General features: G+C 36.4%; 1 protein-coding gene across 1 annotated transcript; it reads left to right on the forward strand.

The window, feature by feature from the left end:
• The first annotated feature begins 10,007 nt into the window (after positions 1 to 10,007).
• On the forward strand, positions 10,008 to 10,513 carry LOC113918022 (40S ribosomal protein S24-like). Its single transcript, XM_035722372.1, has one exon. The coding sequence runs from the start codon at positions 10,011 to 10,013 to the stop codon at positions 10,353 to 10,355; it is 345 nt and encodes a 114-aa protein (XP_035578265.1). The 5' UTR covers positions 10,008 to 10,010; the 3' UTR covers positions 10,356 to 10,513.
• Positions 10,514 to 23,464: the final 12,951 nt, after the last annotated feature.

Raw genomic sequence — 23,464 nt, forward strand, 5'->3', positions numbered from 1 at the left:
AAAACTGTAAATATTGACTAAAAACTGTAAATATGTTAGTAATTTTGATGAATATACATTAAACAGAGTATTTGAAATGTATCTCTTGATAAGAAAAAGAGGATTATTATTTTTTTATTTTTTATTGTTATGTTAATCACCATACATTACATCATTAGTTTTGGATGTAGTGTTCCATGATTCATTGTTTGTGCATAACACCCAGTGCTCCACGCAGAACTTGCCCTCTTTAATACTCATCACCAGGCTAACCCATCCCCCCACTCCCTCCCCTCTAGAACTCTGTTTTTTCAGAGTTCGTCTCCCCCTCCGATTTCCCCCCCTTCATTCTTCCCCTCCTGCTATCTTCTTCTTCTTTTTTTTCTTAATATATATTGCATTATTTGTTTCAGAGGTACAGATCTGTGATTCAACAGTCTTGCACAATTCACAGCACTCACCATAGCACATACCCTCCCCACTGTCTATCACCCAGCCACCCCATCCCTCCCACCCCCCCACCACTCCAGCAACCCTCAGTTTGTTTCCTGAGATTAAGAATTCCTCATATCAGTGAGGTCATATGATACATGTCTTTAAAGAAAAAGAGGATTATTTTTCAAATAGTTTGTGTTTATCAATGGATATTACTTAAATCTAGAATGAGATAAGTTCAGCATCAATTTTGTTTCCTTTTGGTTTTATTTTTATTTTGTTGCTGCCTATAAAGGTAAGTGCTGAAATATCTTTTTAAATAAATAAAAATATGATAAAGGAATTTTGCTCTTAATGGGAATTCTTTAAACTCTTTTTATTTATTATATCCAAAATAAAAATATGTTACTTATAAAAATTATTTTAATGACCTAATAGTTGATAACTAGATGACTCCTGGCTAACTGCTATGCCCATGAATCCTTATTAATATTTGTATTTGTCATCTGAATTTATACTAAATACCAGCACCCAATTTTGAGATATGAAAATATTAGTTTGCTACAGATTGATCCTTTGATGTGCAGCTAGCAGAAACAAGGGAGTAATATTTCCTGATGAGTTTGCTTCCAGCATGGAGTTAATGAATGAATATATATCCCTACTTTTGCACAAGGAGATATAGAGTGGGACTGGGAGTTTTAAGCTGTTATATGTTTGGTCATGTAAAAGAGAAAAAGGGTAAATTCAAAGCACCTGTGTTTTTGCTATTAAACATTAGAATCATAGGTTACCAGAAATCATTTACATTATTTATCAGAATGCTGTCTGTCAATGCAGCAGGGCATCCTGGAAGAGAAATTGGCAATGAAAATGTGAGCTCTGGAGTCACTTACTCAAAATGATTGCTAAAGCCATGGGAAACTTAAAATCAAGAGAAAAAGTGCTATGGAGGCGATAATCTAAAATAGATTGAAGAATGAACATTGAAAAATGCTTACAATGGTCAGGAAAAAGGATTAAAAGTAACAAACAAAGAGTATCCAGAAGTCTTGAGAGGAAGCAAAGAGAATGTAGTGGCATGGAAACCAAAAAAATCAAGAACTTCAAGAAGGACATTGTAATGAACAATTTAAAATTCTGTAGAGATATTAAGGCAGGTGAAATAAGAGAAAGAAATCACTGCAATCACTTCTTGTTTACCTCTGAAAGCCAGCTTTAGTAAAGTACTGGCCTAGAATACAGATTTTTATAGGGATAAGATTTAATGGGTGCTTACTAGAAATTTGTTAATAGTGGAAAAGGAAGAGTTATGGTAGTAAACTAAAGGGATATTCATGTAGTTAAAGGCTTATAGTTGTTGTGTTTTTAGTATAGGATGGATCTAAACATTCAAGGAGGTGCTACCATCACCAGAATGAGAAGATTTAATAATTGGAGCTAGAATGAGAGAAAGTGGCATAAAATATGCCTTTGGCACAGAGTGGCATTAGAAAATGAATAAGAAAAATCTGCTGTACTTTGAAGATAACAAAGTGGAAGAAATGATGGTTGAAGAAGTAGCATTGGAGTGGAGAGAAGATATGTGGAAACCTGTTTTGCATTGTCTCCATTTATTCACAACAATGATGAGGTTATGATCAGAGTAGTTTTGACAGTGTTAGGAGTAACACTAGAAAAATTTTGCTGCTGATTTAGGCCTTGGATTATATAGCAAAATGAGTTTTGAGTAAGTAAAGAAACCCTATCATAATTACAGGTTTGGAATAAAATTTGATTATATGCTTTCATGACTTTTTCTAGCAATACTTTGTCACAAGAGGAAAACAGATTGGGATAGGGACCTTGGGGAAGGATGAAGCATTCTACCTTATGAAATTAACAATTTGTAAATGGAAGTAAATTAATGATGTGGAAGATTTAAATTACTACACTGAGTCTCACTGAAATGGCTAGTCATGGCTTGAGGTTTGGGATGGTAGTTAGAACATCTACAGTTGGGAGAATAAAATCGTCAAGAAGGTAAATGTCATCATCAAATTGATGAGTGAGTTTGAATTTCTGGTAAAGATAAAAGATTGACATCTTTATTAATTTTGCTCATTCTCAAAACCCCATTAAAGTAATAGTAAATGAATATTTTAAAGATCTAAATCTACAACAAAAAGACAATGCGGGCAAAGAAAACAGCAAAACACATGGAAACCAGAAAGCAGATCGTTGGGTGATTGGTAAATGACATAGCAGTCTTGAGAAAGCAGAAACCTAGCCAATGGTTCAGAAAGCCTAGAAGCAATCAATTTATATTAGAGATACAAAGCACAAGTGTGGTGTCTAATCTCAGTAGCATTAGGAGACCAAGAGGTTGCCAAATCACCAAATCCCTTCTTCTACTTTTCCACACTGCTTCTGTTTAAGCCAGCAGAACACTAAATCTCAAGTTCATTCTCTGGAGTGACTATAAACCAGAAGCACCAAGCACAGCTGAGGACAGAGGTACTTTACTGAAAATGATGGATTTAATTCAATGTTTATAAACCGAATGTTAGTACCCCTCAGTCCTTTTCTACTATCCAGCAATTAGAACAGACCCCACAGTTAAGATATGTTTGAGATTTTTCTAGGGACCATGATCAGCCTAAGTTAAAAAATATAAAGCTAAAATCAAAGGTTCTATATGGAAATGGTTCAGAAAATTCGCTCTACAAAAGAACTGCACTGAATAAGCTTACCCCTTAACCCACCCAACACAAAAGAAATTTCCAAACCTTGTTTTAGTGCTGTACTTACATATGTGATCAGGCAGTCAAAGAACATCAGATAATTAAGGAAAGAATCTGATGGGCAGTGTGTTGCAAAGTATTCAAACCAGAAAAAGCAACTTTAAGAGAGATTTTGCAATAAGAAACTCGAAGAAAGAACACTTTTATTTATAAATTTAGGGAGACAAGAAATATGATACTCAAAAAAGGAAACTAACAAATGACTTAGAAAACAAAAACAGGGGCACCTGGGTGGCTCAGTCGGTTGAGCGGCTGCCTTCATCTCAAGTCATGATCCTGGGGTCCTGGGATCGAGTTCCACATTGGGCTGCCTATTCAGCGGAAAGCCTGCATCTCCCTCTCTCTCTGCTTGCCTCTCTGCCTACTTGTGCTCTCTATCTCTCTGTCAAATGGATAAAATCTTAAAAACAAAAACAGCTTTTGGGAATTAAAAATATGAGTGCAAAAAATTAATAACCTTCCAGAAGGGATAGAATGTAAAGTTGAAGAAAACTCTCAGAAAGTAGACTGAAAGTAAAACAGACTAAGAAATGAAAAGAGAAAAGGAAATGTAAAAGATTGGTCAAGGATGCCTATTAGCCGAATAATGTAAGTTCCAGAAAGAGAGGACCAATAAAAGGACAGGAAGAAATTATCAAATAATTTGAGATACTTACATAATTTCAACATGCTTCCCAATTGAACAGCCTGCTGATTCTCTAGTTAAAATGGGAAATAAAGGTAAGACTGAAAGTATGACAGATTGTAGGAAAATTTTAGGTTGAAGATTTTTGGAGGAGGAGCAATTCATAATGATACCAGAGTCAAATTGCAGCTTTGTTGCTTGGTAGCAAGACAGAAGGTAGTTGAGACTCCAGGAGCTGTGATGACAAAGTATTTGAAGAATCAGCAGAGGGAGGATGCCATGAGCAGCTCCAACTTTTGGGAAGAACACTAACGAAAAAACTTCAAAGGCAGGAATTCAGTTTGCTGACTGACAGTTCTCATAGGAGGGGAAAATTAATCTCATGATTTAAAACTGAGATACTGAGGCAAGTGAAAGTTATACTAAATTATAAAAACACTTGAGGTAGAGGCTCACTGAAGTATTAAATGCTAGCATACCAACATATCCTCGTGAGTCTGCTCCTCTAATTCATAGGCCCACATGGATATAGAGGCCACAGAAGGAGTGTTCTTATGGAGAAGGAAGGTTTCACTAGTTTTTACAAACTGAAATAAAGAAAGGTTGGACTCACCTGCCCTTTAGCTATCCTTGTATGCTTTGCACTCATCTCTGCCTTCCAAGGTAGTGACACAGCCAAGGATGAACATTCCATGGAACCTCAAATCATACTAAATAGATAACTGAGTATTGTTTCTTACCTCACACTTTTGGATATCACCTTTATGTTTTTATCATTTTAAATAAATCTGATGGAAGTATGACAAAAGTTGTTTGGGTCTTTTGGTCATGGTTTATTTGGCTAAGAATAATGAAAACCAAATCCCTCTTTCTATAAAAGCTTTATAGAATAGTGGAAAGTGTTGAGGGGCGCCTGAGTGGCTCAGTTGGTTAAGCATCTGCCTTCAGCTCAGGTCATGATCCCAGGGTTTGGGATAGAGCCCCATGTCCAGCTCCCTACTCAGCAGGGAGTCTGCTTCTCCCTCAGCCCCTCCCCTGGCTTGTGCATTCTCTCTCTCTCTCAAATAAATAAATAAAATCTTTTTTTTTTAAAGTGTTGAAAGAAGGAGGCTAACACAGGTGAACTATCACTTTACTCTTAGGAGTCCATAGCTAATGTTTTTATGGTAGTGATAGCACTATGTGGGTGAGGGAGGGTGGGGGCAAGCCTTAATCTATTAATTTTAATCTTACCTGTTAATTTTTAGTACTTTAGCAAACAAGTATAACAAATTGCTGTGGGGTAGGAAAGATGAAATGAGAAAAAAGGATGATTTTTAGATTCTGTCTTGTTTATTATACTAAAACTACAAACAAACAAAAATTTTGTTTAAGGAGTCATTGAGGGAGAACAAGTATGGAATTTCATTGTGGAAATTTTACAATCATTCCCTAAAAATAACTACATTTTAATTGCCTAAGAAAAATATCTACATACATAAGAACTATTGTGGAAAACGAGGCATTGTGATGAAGGAAACAAAAAGAAATTAAATTCAAATCAGAGTATTTGCTTAATAGCTTAAGCAGTTGCTAATGTTTATATATTACGATGTGAATTATAATGCTTAGATAATGAATTTGTTGCTTTTTGAAAAGTCATGAACATTTCAACTTGCAACTTCTCATACTAAACAGATATGCAAATATTGTTAAGATGATTGTCTATTTTACAATAAGGTTAATTTTGGTAAAAGGCACATTAACTCTATAATCATAATAGGGCTAATCAAGACTGGGTTTGATAAAGAAAGCAACAAAGGTAAATGCTAAAGAAAAGAAATAGCCAATTTGGATAATTTAGGCCAATACAATAATTTTTGTTTTTAAATAGAAGGGTTGGATTCTTTTGGCCCAATGTAAAATGAAAAAAAGATGATTTCTTTTCACTTACCTTCTTTTGCAGAACTTATTAAATATACTCTGATTGTGTATTATTGTGGGCATGAAGATGGTAAGGAAATCTTGAAATTAGATAGTTGCTATCTGATGCTGAATACTTATTTTGTTAAGATAATATAATAAAACTCCTATGGATTATATTTATTTCAGTTCTGGTTTTTCTCCATAAAATGATGATTATATTAAAATATTTGAAAATTCATGCATACTATATCCAGTGTACTAACTAGAAGCTAAGTTAAGTGTTCATTTTGAAAATTTTTTTAAATAGAAAATCATTCTGTGTAATTGTGAATATACACTGTATTTCAATCATAGAGAGAATTTTGAAGCTGGAAGGGACCTCAGATTTCATAGGGTGTTTTCTGTTCATGCAGAAAAATAAGGGTTAGAGAAGCTACATAATTTAACCAAGACTACATAGTGAATTGAATAATAATTCCTGGAGACATGATATAGTTTACACATCACACATGTTAAATCATACATGTATTTACAACGGACAAAGGCTTAAAGTGACAACATGGCTTGCCTAAAAATGCACAACTATTTGATGGCAGATTTGGGCTTCAAACCTAAATATAATATTCTTTATTAGTATACATTTTCTAGAGTGTTCGGTTATGTCCAAACTCCATTAATTTCATGTAATTAAATATTTAGCCCAATCTTTTCCCTGAGCTCCAGACGTTTATTTCCAATTGCCTGTTTGATAGTTCTACTTAAAGTCTCACAGACATCTCGAGTTTAACAAACTAAACTTGTGATTTTTTTTCTCTTCAGATTGTTTTCTTATTCCTACTCCACAGTCTTGTTCATCTCAGTCAATAGTACAATCATTCCCTCAACCCTGTTGTGTAAGCCAGAAATTTAGCAGTCATTAAAATTATCCATTTTTCTCACCCTCCACATTCAAGCCATGTTGATTCTACCTCTAAAATATGTCTCGAATGTGCTGTATTTCCTGTTGCCACTGTCACCACCTGAATCCAGAACACTGTCAATTGTCTTGCCTCAAGTATCATCTGATCACTACCACTACTATGATCTCCTTTCCATTCTCCATATAACAGGCTCAGTTATCTGCTTAGAGGGTAAATGAAATGATATGACACCCCTGCCAAAGAACCATGAATAGATTTTCTTACACTTAGAGTAAAATTAAGCTACTTAGCGTAGCTTATGAGGACTTACCTGACCTAACTGCAATTTATCTTTTAACACTCTCCCTATCACTCATAATTTTCTATTTGTTCTATTTTCTTTCAGTTTCTTGAACACTTGGCTTTTTGATTTTGGGCCCTCAGCATTTCCTTTTGACTGGGGCATTCCTCCCCATGTTTGGCTCATGGTTAGGCTGCAATGATATCTTCTCTGGTAGATAATGTCTACTATGGCCCCCAATGATAGGCGCCCTATTTCCTGGTATTCATGGCTTTGTACTATGTCCTTTTCTATAATAACTTTTTCCTAACCAGTAGGATATCTCAACCTAGAGAAGATGTCACTTCCATCATTAGATTACAAAGATTCTAGGGTGCCTGGGTGGCTCAGTCAGTTAAGTGACTGCCTGTGGCTCAGGTCATGATCCCGGAGTTCTGGGATCGAGTCCTGCTTCTCTGCCCAGTGGGGAGCCTGCTTCTCCCTCTGACGCCCCCCCTTGTGCTCTCTCTGTCACTCTCTCTCTCTCAAATAAATAAATAAATTCTTAAAAAAAAGATTACAAAGATTCTTACTTCCATCTTGCTAGAAGACCCTCATCCTTTCTAGTTTTGATGAAACAAGTTGTCATGTTGATAAGTCCACATGGCAAGGATTTGAAACAGAGCCATGACCAACAACCATCCACTGAAGTCTTCAGTCCAATAACTGAAACAGAACTGAATCTGGCCAACAACCACATAACAGGGCTCAGAAGAGGATCCTTCCCCAGTTGAACCTCCAGATGAAACCTTAGCCCTAACAGACACCTTAATGACAGTCTTGTGAGAAACCCCAAAGCAGAAGATCAAGCTAAGTTTATAGAAGATGCCTGACATAATGAAATCATGAGATAATAAATGTGTGTTGTTTTAAGCCACTGATGCAAAAATAGGTACTTGATACATCTTTTCAAGGAAGTCTTGACTGAGTACCCTAACATACATCACCCTCTATCTCAACCATTTATTTAGTTTTCATATCACCTATTAAAAACCTGAACTGGTTTTATCTGCTTATCTCTCTGCATACTTTATTTGTCCAGGTTCCTCTACATAGGTGTGAGGTCTCTGAGGTTGAAATGAGATATATATCACTGGATTATCCATGATCTAGCCTTCCTCTTTATATCTTTATGGCCTGAGGTGCTTATGGACACTATGTGGTCATTAGAGCCATAGAATTCTCATTTCAAAATATTGGAATTTTCTTTCATCTTCGTCTTATTCTAATGTGTACTTGGTCTCATGGAATAAACCTTTCCTTTAGTACCATGTTCTGAAGAGACATACAGGCACAAAGTTTGATGTCAGACGTACTTCACAATTTTTTTTTTATTGTCTATACAAAAAAGATAAGGCAGCATAGTGTTACCTGATGAATTCAATCAACATATATAGTAGTCAGTCTGGATAATTCATGCCTAAACCATTGCCTGTTTCTGACTTGCAGATAATTATTTTTTGCTTGGTTAATCAGGATCATTGCTTTATATCTCCAATTCGCTTTGCTTGTGTAGACACAGTCAAGAGACCAGAAGGGCTAAATCCACCTTAAACCCTTCAGGTATTTCAGAGGGCTTCCATCTTGCATGCAACTCCACAGAATATTACTTCTTCTTCTTTTGGGAATACTTACAACTTAAGTGTCTCAGTAGTTGATGTGAAGTACTGTCAAAACCGTCTTATGCTACATTTTTAAAGCACAGTATAATTGTCATAATGCATTCAAGTCTTTGCTCACAATTACTTTAAATAATTATTAGCAGATTTATAGCCCTAAAGCTCAATGGAAGATGTTGAATTATTTTATTTCTTTGTTTATAATTTTTCCAGAAAGTTGTCTTTCCACTGTGATCTAATGACCACTAATGGGTAATTTCCATGGTCCTCTGTTTGGCTTACCTGTTGATATATATATTTTTTTTACAAATGACAATCTCAGTATGTCAACAACTTAATTAAAAAGTTGAATTTAACAAAAACTATATATTAACACATTGGTATCTCATCAGAAATATTACAATTTTCCACATTAATTGCTATGTTGTATTTTCTTTTATTCAATCTATTCACAAAATGTAGCAGGTAGAGTGAGTTGAATGTGGACCCTAATTTTGCCCCATGGTACTAGACCTAGAGTTGAGGGGTAGGAAAAGCACATTTGTAAAAAATTGTAGATATTATTTTTCCAGATCCAAATCATTTGATCTGTGCTTCCATCATAAGTGAGAATGCTGTGATTCTGTTGTGATTTTATAACAGGGTTCCTGAAAAACTGTAACTATACAGTATTTCTAACTCTTCCAAAGTCGTTGTCATTTGTATTTCACATAATTGAATTGTAAGTCTGAATTTCTCCATTGTAAAAATTCACCTAACATGTTAAAAGGGAACAGGTAATAACTTCAAGTCATTCCTTTTTGCCACATTTTTCTTTTTTGCACTGTAATGAAGCAAATCCACTCAAAGTTTAGTTGAACATATTTATTTATTTATTTATTTATTTATTTTATTTTTATTTTATTTTTTTTTAAAGATTTTATTTATTTATTTGACAGAGAGAGACACAGTGAAAGAGGGAACACAAGGAGGGGGAGTGGAAGAGGGAGAAGCAGGCTTCCCATGGAGCAGGGAGCCCGATGCGGGGCTCGATCCCAGGACCCTGGGATCATGACCTGAGTGAGCCGAAGGCAGACACTTAACGACTGAGCCACCCAGGCACCCCAAGTTGAGCATATTTAGAGAAATTATTTGTTTTACTAAGAACATTTTAGGGCACCTGGGTGGCTCAGTTGTTTAAACATCTGCCTTTGGCTCAAGTCATGGTCCCAGGGTCCTGGGATGCAATGCCGCATCGGGCTCCCTGGTCAGCAGCGAGTCTGCTTCTCCCTCCCTGCCCCCCCCCCCCGCCACCGCTTGCGCGGTTTCTCTCACAAAAATAAATAAAATCTTTTTTAAAAAGAACGTTTTGTATATAGCTTTTAGATCAAATTATCAATTATATTAAGAGTATGATGTAGTTAGGCTTGAAGCCTCGCCGCCATCATGAATGACACAGTAACTACCCGGACCAGGAAGTTCACGACTAACCGACTACTTCAGCGGAAACAGATGGTCGTTGATGTTCTTCACCCTGGAAAGGCAACGGTACCTAAGACAGAAATTCAGGAAAAACTAGCCAAAATGTACAAGACCACACCAGATGTCATATTTGTGTTTGGATTCAGAACCCATTTTGGTGGTGGCAAGACAACCGGCTTTGGCATGATTTATGATTCCTTGGATTATGCAAAGAAAAATAAACCCAAACACAGACTTGCAAGACATGGCCTGTATGAGAAGAAAAAGACATCAAGAAAACAGCAAAAGGGAATGCAAGAACAGAATTAAGAAAGTCAGGGGGACTGCAAAAGCCAACGTTGGTGCTGGCACAAAGTGAGCTGGAGATTGGACAACAGAAGGAGTAAAGATGCTGCAGTGGCTTTATCTGTGGTGGTTGTGCAGATTTTTCATGAGAGGATCAATAAACTAAGAATGTTAAAAAAAAAGAGTATGATGTAGTTAATTTCCACTAATAAGAGTGAAAGGGAAATCTGAGTCAATTTTGAATGATTCTGTGACACAACCTTTTATGTGCAATAAAATCTCTGGTGTATACAGTGCCAAGAGAAATACAGAAGACACACATATGGAGTTCTCTTTGATGTGTGGATAGTTGAGATAGTGATCAAAGCTTTCCCAGCACATTCAAAAGCTCTGCCACCAATTGAAATAAATGAAGCAGAGAACTGAGAGCTAAAATTGGGCCATTTGGGCTAAAATAATAGTAAAAGGTCATTTTTTATTTTTACAAAAATTGATATAGTCATTTTATTGTCTCTAAGATTTTTTGAACTTTTGAGGGTTTTTTTGTTTTTATTCATTTATTATTATTATTATGCTATTTGGATCATAATATCTTTTATTTACCTCACTTAATATAAGACAGCCAAAATGTGGACATGAGAAATGACTTTCAGGCAGTTCCTGGGGCAGAGATTTCATAATACCCTTTGTCACAGCAAATGTGGTAGGAAACAGAATATTTTTCTTTTCTGCAGTTGGGATATTACTCTTTTATAATAAAATATTACTGGAAGTATTAATTGTTTAGTTCATATTTTCTAACACATTAAACAAAGTTACTCTTCAAATAGTTTATAGCATTACCTCTCAAGAGCAGGTTAGAAATTTAGCACTCAGTCAGGGATGCTAAATTGCTCATGATATATTAAGGTACACCAAAATTTCACAATTTCCTGAAATCTATATATGCTCCAAGGCTCACTATAATTTCTCATATAGATTGTATCTGAAAAAGGTCGCATGATTCAAATGTTATTATTTTTCCTGAAATTTTATGGTGAATTAAATAAATCCTTTTATTCCTTTGTTGATGACCCTGTTAAACCAGTATTCTTTTTCTTCTCTTTTTGGTGTTGAGACTGAGGAAGACGGAAGGAATGGGTAAGCAAACTCAAAATGACCTGTCTGATAAAAGCATAATACTTTATTTTCCCCTCTTGAAACCACCACTTTTTTTCTCATTTTATTGAAATGGGAATTGAAATCAATACTCTCTAAATCACACACCCCCTTTTACTTATCATAATGGGTATGCTGTTTAGCGTGATGTTTTCTTGTCCAGTCTTCCCCAGATACTTTCCTCCCATTTTTCATTTTGAAGTGTTCGGAAGGTAATGAAGCCCTCTGCATGGCTCCTGTCTTCAGAAAATACTTCTATAGACCAGGCTTCCGCCGTGTGTTCTAATCTCCTTTGGTACAAATGGTCAGCAGGGCATATGTTTTTGCCCTGATGCTTTATTTTTTGAACATTTTTATATAGCTGGCAAAGGCTAGACCCTCATGGAATCTTATCAAAACACTGCAGAGTGCTTGAATGCATCATATTATTGGTGTTAATAAAGTGAAAAATTAGCCACTGCAATAGACACTGGGAAATGTTTCAAATCACAGAGAGAGGCTTTCTTCAGGATAGAGCTAAAAGAAAATAGGACTGCAGGGAAATAGATCTGAGAAGGTTTTTGAAAGTATGGAAATCAAACAAAGCTTTTAGTGAATAATAGTTTCCTATTGGACTAAATTAAAATATGTATGTACATGGTGTGTGTGTGTGTGTGTGTGTGTGTGTGTGTGTGTGTGGTATATGTACAGATGATAAAGGATAGGTCTCCATGGGACAATTAAGTTGAGAACTGAAGTAACTTTAGGCCGGGAATATAATTAATCTAAGTGTTTTTTTTTCTTTAAATTCTTTGTGAATTCCCTCAATTATTCATTTATATATTGGCATTCTGAACATAAGAAGTTATGTGAGTAGATTTTTACTTAAGTACAAATTAGACTGACAAACATTTTAAATCAGACTGCTACCTAAATAAAATCAAGTAAACTTTTAAGGAAATTACTAGGGAATTTTCTTTAAAAAATTGCTATTAAAAAGTGCTTCACTGAAATCTTACTTTGTTTTTAGACAGATTCTCTACATAGTCCAAATATGTAAGGCAGTTGCCAAATCCATTTTATCTTTGGGTAAAAGCAAAAGGGAATTGAAATATTTTAGAAAAACAAGACTAAAATAGTTGATAGATATACTTCTTTTCTTCAACTAGATTGTAAACTGAGGGACTATTTCATGTATTTTATTTCTCCTTGGGTGCCTCCTATAGTATAGGTATTTAGTAAGTAAACTATAATTGTTTGAAGAATGAATGAAGGAGCCCCTGAAAATAGATTGAACATTTTTCTTTCTGCTCACAAGACCCAAACCCTCTCTAAATGCTAATTAAAATTTTACTTCACATGTTGCAAAGTCAAAATATCAGTAAACTATAACTATGTATTATTGTCCAAACTTCAAGTTGAGCAAGATTGACAGCAATTATGCTGAAAGAGGTGAAATATAAGAGAAAGAACAATCATAGCTGACAAACCTGGCACCAACAGACACAAACTGTTTAGTGGCTCAAGGAGTGATCTTCTCCTACGTGAAGAATAAATACAAAAAATAGGAATCTAGTAGTATCAAAACAGAACAAAGCAAAACAAAACAGACTAAAGCAGCTGCCAGAATAAGATTCTATATTCTTGCTATGTAGCCTTGGGAGAGATAAAGAAATGGAGGCAAAATACATTGAGCCCTGGGAATGAAACTCCAAAATCTATTGGAAGGGGGAAAGAGTGGTGAGTAATTATATGAGAAGGACTGATAAGGTCAGAAAAGAGTATGCTACCTCATTTAGATGTGCATGAGAAGTTAATATGGGTGTGTACGTATTGGGAAAGAAAAAGAGATTGAGCTCAGCTCCTAACATGCAAATGAGAAATTTCATTCCTAAAGTCTGTGTAGAAGATTTAAGAAAAAAGATACCCACATTTTTTTAAATTAGACATGCAAATCATTCTATTCTCTGAGACCATAGCAGAAAACCTTCTTCCATAATCTCTATTTTAGTTGATGTCAGCACCATCTACCCTGGAAAGCTAAAGGACCATCTGACTTTGCTTTGACTTTACCACTGTTCAAATGCTACTAGTCATACAGGGGTTTTAAAAGAGAATTTAGAGAGGTTTCAGTAGAAAATGTCAAATGTAACTGCTTCTTATGGTGTGAATTACCATTCATCTGTAGACTCCCTTTCTTTTACTCTGGCTCATTTTGTTCTGCATCGCCTTCAGTTAGTTTGGCATTATTGGTCTTATTTTAAAGAAGATGGTTTGCTTTCCTATGGTGAGATGGCTAGTAAATAATATAATAAAGATTGTGATCCAGACCAGTAATTCCAGGTTTGATATTCTTTTCTTTTTTCAACACTGCTGATTATTAATGACAGAACTCTTTAGTTACAGTCATTTTTTATTTTTTAATATTTTTAGTTACAGTTAATCAGAAAACAAAGTTGATGGAGAAGGCACCATTTTGAACCTTAGCAGTCGTCACACCAGTGGTAAAAGAAAGCTCTGGAAGTATTTTCAGTGTGCACAAGTGTTAAAATGTGCATTGAATTTCAGGAATTGCCGTAGCATTACCATATGAGTATTGTCTAATTTGATGATCTGTAAAATCTAGCACCAAATGCATAGGGTTGAAAAGCCAGTCTATACATAAATTACATCTGGGATTAAAACATCACATTGACTATTTTGCATTTAACCAATCATGGCAAGGGAACAAACAACACTAATCCAAGGGAACCAATCTCAGAAATGGAAGTTCTCATTTCAGATATATAAACCTTGAACTTTCATAGCTTGATGGTTCTTGCTCCTACTGGAGAGGTGAATGCCATCCCCTCATTCTTCTCACATTTGAAAGAGCCCAAATCTGGTCACCACACAGATGAGAGCCTTCACATTGAATACCATCCACAAAGACAGGGTAGGCAGCTTCCAGAGAAAGAGAAAGCAAAGCATTTATACTATTAGGAAACTATGTACCACTGATTGGGGACTGGTGGGGGAGGGGGAATGAAGCCTAGAGGTTAAGATCCTATGTTCCCTTTACTTATAGCCTGAGAAAGAGAGAGAGAGAGAGAGAGAGAGAGAGAGAAAACTAAATAATGTAAGTCTGGTAGATTGGATAGGTTTTTTATATTGTGTAGCTTTTTGTTATGTCAAATAGCCCTAATAAGTTATTAACTATAAGTTAACCTAACTAAATAAATAAGTTGTTTGGAAAGGTTATTTCTGGCCAGTTTCCACTTATTTTGTTAAAGGTAGTTTAACCAGTGTGACTCAGTTAATTATAGGTCTTAGATCCCACATAGCATGGACAGTTTTGCACTGATAAGGGACTCTAGCTCAGAAGGAACTTATATCACTTCCACAAATGACTTGTTAGATATAATTAATCCCATGCTCCCATCAAAACACAAGATTGCCAGGGAGCAAAATCCTGTTCTGTGCTAGAAAGTGGAAAGAACCAGGAATATTTGACAAACAGCAATAATGACACCACACCTACAGTCATTCCACTGCCTGAGATTTATATTGAACCTTGTCCATATGTGAACCCAAGTTTGCACTGGGAGAAAGAGTTTTAAAAGCCAGGTTATCCATCAGTTTCTTCTCATTTTTATGTAAAAGTTTGTTGGATTTCTGATTCCTCCTCTCTTCCTAATGCCTGGTGCCTACATGCTTCTTAAACTGCAATTTGTTCTTCCTACACGAAACTCTTTCATAACTTCCCCAGCCCAGAATAACACTGCCCAGCAAGCCCTGCTGTTATCCATGCTTCAGCATCCCAATTTCTTCCTAATATATTTGTTTCCTGGTCTCATAATTCACAGAATTTCCAAGTTGAATTTTCACAATACTGCTATTTCATACGGGAACACACACCTCTAATAGTGTTCTGAGAATTGCTAGCAACAGTTGGCTGCAGGGAAAGCATTTCCAGGCAGGAAGCACACACTGGGTTATGATGATATGGCTCTGACAGGGAGATCTCAGAACTCTTTGACTAGACCCATAGATGAAATTCCCAAATTCTGCCATTTTCAGTGATTGTATCATTTTACTGCAACCAGGAAGTGGAACTTCTCACAAAGAACCTGATTCCATGAATAAGCAGTAGGTCAAATCTGAATGCCTGTCTGGGAAACTATTGAAAAGTTTCTTACTCTCCTCCAGTCAGCAAGGAATCCCAGGCCTTGTGGAGAATCAAGATTGGTTCTCTCTCTCTCTTTTTTTTAAGATTTTATTTTATTTATTCAACAGAGAGAGAGAACGCGAGAGAGGGAACACAAGCAGGGGGAGTGGAAGAGGAAGAAGCAGGCTTCCTGCTGAGCAAGGAACCCAATGTGGGGCTCGATCCCAGGACCCTGGGATCATGACCTGAGCTGAAGGCAGACACTTAATGACTGAGCCACCCAGGCGCCCCAAAATTGGCTCTCTTTATCTGCACATGAATCATAAAGCATCGAATTAGGTTACTGCCTAGAACTGAGTGGTCTTTTTTAATTGCATAACTCACAAAAGTCACTCCAATTGTTTATAAAACTACTCATCCCTCCCTTTAGTACTCAAAATTAATATAATCGGAGAAATGGCTGTAGAGGTTTTCCAACCCACACATTAAAAAAAAATAGTTTTATTCTTGATTTTCTAACAAAGTACTGCCCAATAGAAATACAGAGTGAGCTACATAATTAATTTTACATTTTTAGTAACCAAAAGAGAAAGAGGTGACTTAATTTTAATGATATATTTTATTTAGCACAATGTATTTAAAATATTTCAATATGCAATCAATTTTACAAAATTTTTCAATGAGATACTTTTGCATTCTTTTTTGTTTGTACCAAACCTTTGAATTCTGGAGCATATTTTATACTTATAGCGCATCTCAGTTAGACAAGACACATTTCAACTGCTCAGTAGCTACAGATGCTTAGTGACTGCCATGTTGAATATTTCTGTTCTGGTAGATTTCCCAGTCATTTGAGAACGCCTGTTTCTCACCACTTAGTTATCACTTGTCTATAATTTAATCTTCTTGGGTAAAAAGACAACACAACATATCCTGTCATAGTGCCAGCACACAGCAAGTGCTCAATAAATGTTTACTAAATAACTTTAAACTTCAATTTACAAATATTTACATGTTTACTGATCTGCAACTATGTGCCAGGTACTTTTCCAGTCACTACGGAATTCAGCAGTAATAAAAATAGACTAAATGCTTTCACGGAACTTAACTTTTGGTGGTTGGTTTCTTTAAGCAGATGCCAAATAAAATTACAAAACACAGAAATACAGAAACATACCATCTAGTGAGTCAATAGCATGCGTTTTAAATAGATTTCCTACTTATCTTCTCTGTTAGTGATTTCCATTGTTCTACCTATTGCCCATCCTTTATCACTCTCTGTCTACTTAGAATCTTTTACTGTAACACCACACACAAGCTTCTCTTCTTTAGAAGGTCCAAAGCTTCTTACTATTTTTCAGGCAGAGTTTTCTGATGTTTCTGGGCCTTTGAACTTCTTAAACATTTGTTAAGTCCCTACTCATAATTCAATGTCAAGTTCAATTGATCCCTCATCCATGAAGATGCTCCTAATCCCCATTGTCAGTTATTTAGTCTTCATTCCTTGCTCAACAAGATTTTGTGTGGGTCTGTGATGTCACTTATTATGGACTGCCATTATAAGCTAATTCCTCCCCATTAGACCATTGCTTACTTACTGTAGCTCTTGTAACTAGCAGAGGAACTGGCATAAGACAGACTCTCAGAAAATGTGTGTAAGATAGATGGATAGTGCACCTGTCCCCTGTCTTAATCCTTTATATTCTCTCCTGATCCAAAGTCATCTGCATTCATGTGTTTATGTGGCACAACCTACCTACTGATATTTTTGCCTTTTATCAGTGTTCCCATTGGTAGATGGAGAAGAGTTGCTAGATTGGGGAGTTAGCATCAAATCATGAGGAAACATCCAGAGAAAGGCTGAGACTACTATATATTTTAGTGTCCTCTTCTCTGCATGAGAGAACCATTCCTGAAGCTGTATCCAAGTCATTCTATTTTCCCTACCTCCGTTGTTTTCTGGGCATCCCTTTTTTTTTAGGCTTTAGTAGTTTTCCAGTGCTAATTCAGGAAGAATATTTATAAACTACTGACTTCAATTTGAATAAAAATAACAAACCATGTCCATCCAAGTTTGAAGGTAGCATTGTTCACACCTTGATAAGGCGTTAAACACATGAATCCTTTTAAATGAAGCTTCACTGTAATCCAGCCTTGTATCTACACATCTGAGAACCTGTCTGAATGCAGTTAGACCACAGAATCCTAACGGAATTGTAGTCCTTGCTTGTGACATTATCATTGTGTGATGTGTTGCATTTTTGGCACTTATGAATGAGCTCCTCTCCAGGGCTCAGGGAGTTTGTGTCCATGGTTCTGATATTTTACTGCTAGATGGTAACACAGGTTTACCTACCAAAACATGGGATTTTCTCTTCACCTTAGTGTGATACAGGTATACATGGGGTAAATCACAATTCTGTCATTCCTTAGGAAGTTACTTTCAAATTACTGAAATATAAATTTTAGTGTAATATATATTTAGTTGATTTAGAGACAAAGATAATAAATAAGGGAAAAGCATATAATCTGATCCAACAAGGACTTAACAGTATTTTTTCCCATATTATACCTCAGTTTCTGTCTTTGTTTTCCTTTTGTTGTTGTTGTTTTCATCAAATAAAGAGGTGTCTCATTAAATTTACAGTCCTTTCAGAAGCCATACAAAGTATTTCCTATAGTTTGCCACTCTCTAACACTAAGATTTGAATTTCCTAGATACAGATGGAAGACATGGACATTGGTAAGATTTATTATGTGGTAGAAACAACTGAAGCAAGAGATCAATGTCACGTCTTCCCTATCTAGCCAAATGAACTTAAAAAGGTGCAAGCTTCTTAGTTGTGCATGTAAAATCCTTCACATGTAGTTTGTGATAGATAAATGCTAATTCTCTGCTTATTTCCCTTTTCTTAAGGATCTGAAAATATAGTTAATGGGTTCCTTTTCTATCCGACAATGAAAGAATATGGCACTTCTCTCCAATTGTCTTTCAATGTATCCTTCCCAATATCCAAGGAGAATATAGAAAGTAACCAAGCCTCTGCTGCTGTGAAACATACCACTTAGGGCTTTCTAATTACCCCATATGTTCCCACATCTCAAGATATATTTTAAACAGGTTTCCGCTGGAGAAAACACCTTAAGCCTAAGAATTAATCCAATGGTAGAATTCCAGATAATTGCCTCTGCAACTAGATTATAAGTTTATGGAGAGAATGGGTAATAACACGACTTTTTTTTTTTTAAGATTTTATTTATTTATTTGACAGAGAGAGACACAGCGAGAGAGGGAACACAAGCAGGGGGAGTGGGAGAAGGAGAAGCAGGCTTCCCGCCAAGCAGGGAGCCCGATGCGGGGCTCGATCCCAGGACCCTGGGACCATGACCTGAGCCGAAGGCAGACGCTTAACGACTGAGCCACCCAGACGACTTTTTGATATCTGCTCAGATTTTCATCACTAACCACTCAGGAGAGCACCCAGAAGACTCTCCCTAAAGTGAGTATCAGTGAGAAAATGATCAATGTTCTTTACCGAGTTTAGTAAAAAGGGAAATATTTAGAAATTTGAATCATTCCAGGGAGAAAATTTAAGAAACTGTAGGGTAGGAAGAAGTTTTCCTTGATCTTCTTAAGGTGCCTGGTAGGGTCTGAAAATTAAACTGACAAAATCAGATTAACAGGAGGAACATTTATTTAATATGTTTTACATGACATATGAGCCTTCACAAGAAACTGAAGACCCATAAGAAAAGTGAAGAAATGGTTAGACCTGAGTATATTTATGCTATGTTAATAAAGAGTGGACGGTTGTGGATAAACATGATAGGTTAGGGAGTATGAGGTAAGTGCAGTAAACTGGAGAAAACTTAGCAATGCCTTTTCGTTGCCATTTTTCTTAGTATCCCTTTGTCTTCAGAGGTGAGGATATTCTTTTTCCCTGAAGGAGGGCATCTCTCACATGAAGGTTTTGCTCCTTCTCCCCTGTCTTAGGGGAGAAGGACAGAAGAAATGTCAGAGTGACCTTCCTGATTCTGCTGTATTCTTAAACTCCTTCAGCTTAAAAATATTCAGCATGCTGGACACCTGGGTGGCTCAGTTGGTTGGGCAACTGCCTTCAGCTCAGGTCATGATCCTGGAGTCCCAGGATTGAGTCCCACATCAGGCTCCCTGCTCAGCGGGAGTCTGTTTCTCCCTCTGACCCTCCCCGCTCTCATGGTCTCTCTCTTTCATTCTCTCTCTCAACTTAAAAAAAAAAAAATCTTAAAAAAAAAATTCAGCATGCTAAGGTGTCAAATTCTGGGGTAGTATGCCTTGAACCCCATCATAATACTTAATGATATAGATTATCATATCACATTGAAATCTGTTTTGAGTAAAGTTCCTCATTCTAAACTTGAAGGAGGAGTTTCAGACTATAACATTAAACTAGATTTTTTTAAAAATAAAATTAATGATACATAATTTACCAGCTTTCTTTATGTTGACCTACATTGTTTTCACACATGTTTTTTTGGACACTCTATCAGTTCTCCTGCAATTTAAAAAAAAACATGTCTTATGCAAAGTACAAAATAGACCATTGTTGTATGATTTCACATCTTTATCAGCAATGTATGCAAGTCCTCACAAAATTTTGGTAGTAATAATCTTTTTTTTATAATAACCATTCTAGTACATAATAATATTATCTCATTGTGGTTTTAATTTGCATTTCTCTAATGAATAATGATGATCACTTTTTCCTGTTCTTATTGGCCACTTACATAGGGGAGGAAAAAGTTTTCCTCAATCTTCTTAAAGTTCTTGACTGGGTCTGAAAATCAAACTGATAAGGATGGATTAACAGGAGAAAAACATTCCAATTTTACTGAATTTCTACATGTACGTGGGGGCCTTCCTAAGAGAATATGTCCCCAAAGATGTGCCCAGATCGAGAAGCTGTACTACCTTTTAGGCAAAGAAATAATAAACTTGTGATGAACTGATAAGACAGAGGGGGTTGGTCTAGGAGTAGTAAATGGTGAAGAAGTAACTAGGAAGATAAGTGTTCATTTAACAAGGTTTGTTTGTATAGATTTCTCAGTCCCAAATTCCCCATCTCTGGTGATAAAAATGTCTTCCTCTTGGTAGAGAGAAGATACCTTTCACATAGGAGTTTTATGACCTGTTTCAGGGAAGAAGAGTGAGGTGGAGGGAAAGGTCAGAGAGACCTTCCTACTTCTGCTATTTTCTCAAAATCCTTCAGTTTAAGATATTCAGTGTGCCAAGGTAACATAATTTTAGGATAACATGTCCTGAATCCCATCAATAATTTAAACAGGATTCAAGGTACATTTTGCAAAATATTAGTTGCTTATTTTTTGTGCATTTTCCTTTAAGAAATAAAAACTTAAAATTTTTGTTTGTGCAGTACTATAGTTTCCTGCCTTCTCTCTTGAGGGACTCTGTCTCCTACTAAAAATCCCTTGCATATCTCTGTTTATCCTTGTACTTTTACTGATCTGCCCTGAGTGTCAGAGTAACAGGAGAGGTTGCACTCCATTCTGACTTTCATTCATGTTTGGCAGTTTCTTGGTTGAATTCGATCTGAGTAGCTTTGGTTAAATTAGATTAGCAATAGCCACTTGACTTGAGACACTACCGTATCCCAACCTTCTCTTGAGGTAGTGTACTAGTCACATAATTTATGCTTTGTTCTCATAGCCTACAAATATAGTGATAAATCTATGTTCTCCTAAACACATTTATGAGAAAACTTAAAAAATCAGTGTGGTAATATTTTTATTTATTTATGGCAAGTGGCTTGCATCACTGGACAAATTTTAAAATTGACTGGGTTCAGGATACGTGAATGGATGAAAATAAGGTCTGCAGATTAGCACATGATTCCCTTTGTTGAGAATATCCACCTGAGTGTTTTCCTTGTGTGTCTTCCCTTAAGGTGTAAGTGGTGCTGCCAAAGCATAGCCACAAGCTTGGGGAGGTTGCAGAGAAGCTTATAAACTCCCAAGGGCTTCTTCACACTGCCTTAATAATTTCCAGCTCTGTTTCTGATTCAGGTCAGGCTGGAAAGATATTATACCTGAGATGGAATGTGGATAAACACTTCATTTCTCCTGCTTCATTGCTTTAACCATCTAACTTGTGAACCTCAAGGTCACTGGCACTATTCCAAAGTCCAAAGTCCAATATAAAATCCTGAGTGACCATTCATGTAAAGCCTATTGAAACAGCACCTATTGCCTTAAAAATCAGATTGCTATTTTTGGGAATACAACAAGGAGGGAGAAATTCCACCAGTAAATACATGCAGGACAGTTTTTTAAAAGATTTTATTTATTTATTTATTTATTTATTTATGAGAGAGAGGGAGAGGGAAAGAGCGTAGGAGAAAGAGCAGAAGGGGAAAGAGAGGAGGGAGAAGGAGGGGAAAGAATTTTAGACTCTGTGTTGAGCAAGGAGCCCTACTCAGCACTCGATCCCAAACCCTGAGATCATGACCTGAGCCAAAACCACGAGTTGGACGCTTAACTGACTGAGCCACCCAGGTGCCCCTACATGCAGGACAATTTTTAACATTGTGAAAAAGAAAAATGAGAATTCCTTCATCACTATCATGGAGCAATGAGAGCCCACATCAGCATAAGAGAAACCAATCATGGATATAGAACAGCTAGAGAATGATGTTAATTTTGGGTAACTAAAGTCAGCACAAAATACTTTAAATTAGCCAACTATAGGAATCTATAGGAATAAACAGTTGTATTTAAACTGATCAAGGTGCCTAATGTGTATGCTCAGGACTTAATTATTGAAGTCTTACTACATAATAAGCATATGATAAAGTTTAGGACATGCAAGCTCAAAATATGGCGTGTTGGCAATTTGAACATTTTAAGCTGAAGAAATCGAGAAATGGCAGGTGCAGGAAGGACTTTCTGACTGTCCCCTGAAGCAGGTTTTCAGATCCTCATGTGAACACTGCCTACCTGTACCTAAAGGTAAAGGAGCTTCCTTATCTCCTAAGACTAAGGGACACAAATCAGAATCTGAAAGAAGAGGCCTTGATAAGTTTCCCCCATTTCACTACACTACCTCTGACCCTTTGTCCTGTCATACCTTCTTAAAACTCTCTACTCTTCATCAGACCTAGCACAAAAATACTCAGGTTTAACCACTTCTTTGGATCTTCATTTCTTTATGAAGTTTCCTTTGTCATATAGAACTTACTTTAAATACATTTGTATGCTTTTCTTTTGTTGATCTGTCTTTTGTTACAGGGGTCTCAGTTAAGAACTTAAAAAAGGTAAAAGCAAAACATGTTTTTCCTAACCTATATATAAATATATTTCCTAACCAGTCTCATATAATCCGCTCATAACCATCATATGAGGTAATCACTCTCACTTATAACTAAGCAAACTGAGACTTCAGGATCCTCTGTAATGTGTCCAAGGGTTCTTAGCTCTCAGGAGCTGACCTGGGATTTAAACTCAGGTGTGCATGGGATCCAGTGTCTCCATTTTTTTTTTTTTTTTTTTTTTTAGAGAAAGAGAGCGTGTGCACAAGTACACATGAGTGGGGGGGAGGGGGACAGAGGGAGAGGGAGAGAGAGAGAATCCCAAGCAGGCTCCATGCTGAGTGGCATGAAGCCCAATGAGGGGCTCAATCCCACAATCCTGAGGTCATGACCTGAGCTCAACTCAAGAGTTGGATGTTCAACCAACTGAGCCACCCAGGTGTCCCCTGTCTCCATTCTTAATAAGTAGTCCATTTCATATCCTGGAGCTGTCCTTTACTAAATTTGAAAGCTCTTTCTTAATTTGTCTGTGCCTCAATTTCTCA

This window comes from Zalophus californianus, chromosome 1, assembly GCF_009762305.2.
Source record: "Zalophus californianus isolate mZalCal1 chromosome 1, mZalCal1.pri.v2, whole genome shotgun sequence".
Classification (NCBI taxonomy): domain Eukaryota; kingdom Metazoa; phylum Chordata; class Mammalia; order Carnivora; family Otariidae; genus Zalophus; species Zalophus californianus.

What these genes read in the sequence shown, in the direction of transcription:
- LOC113918022 (XM_035722372.1), top strand. Translation starts at nt 10,011, where the DNA reads ATGAATGACACAGTAACTACCCGGACCAGGAAGTTCACGACTAACCGA.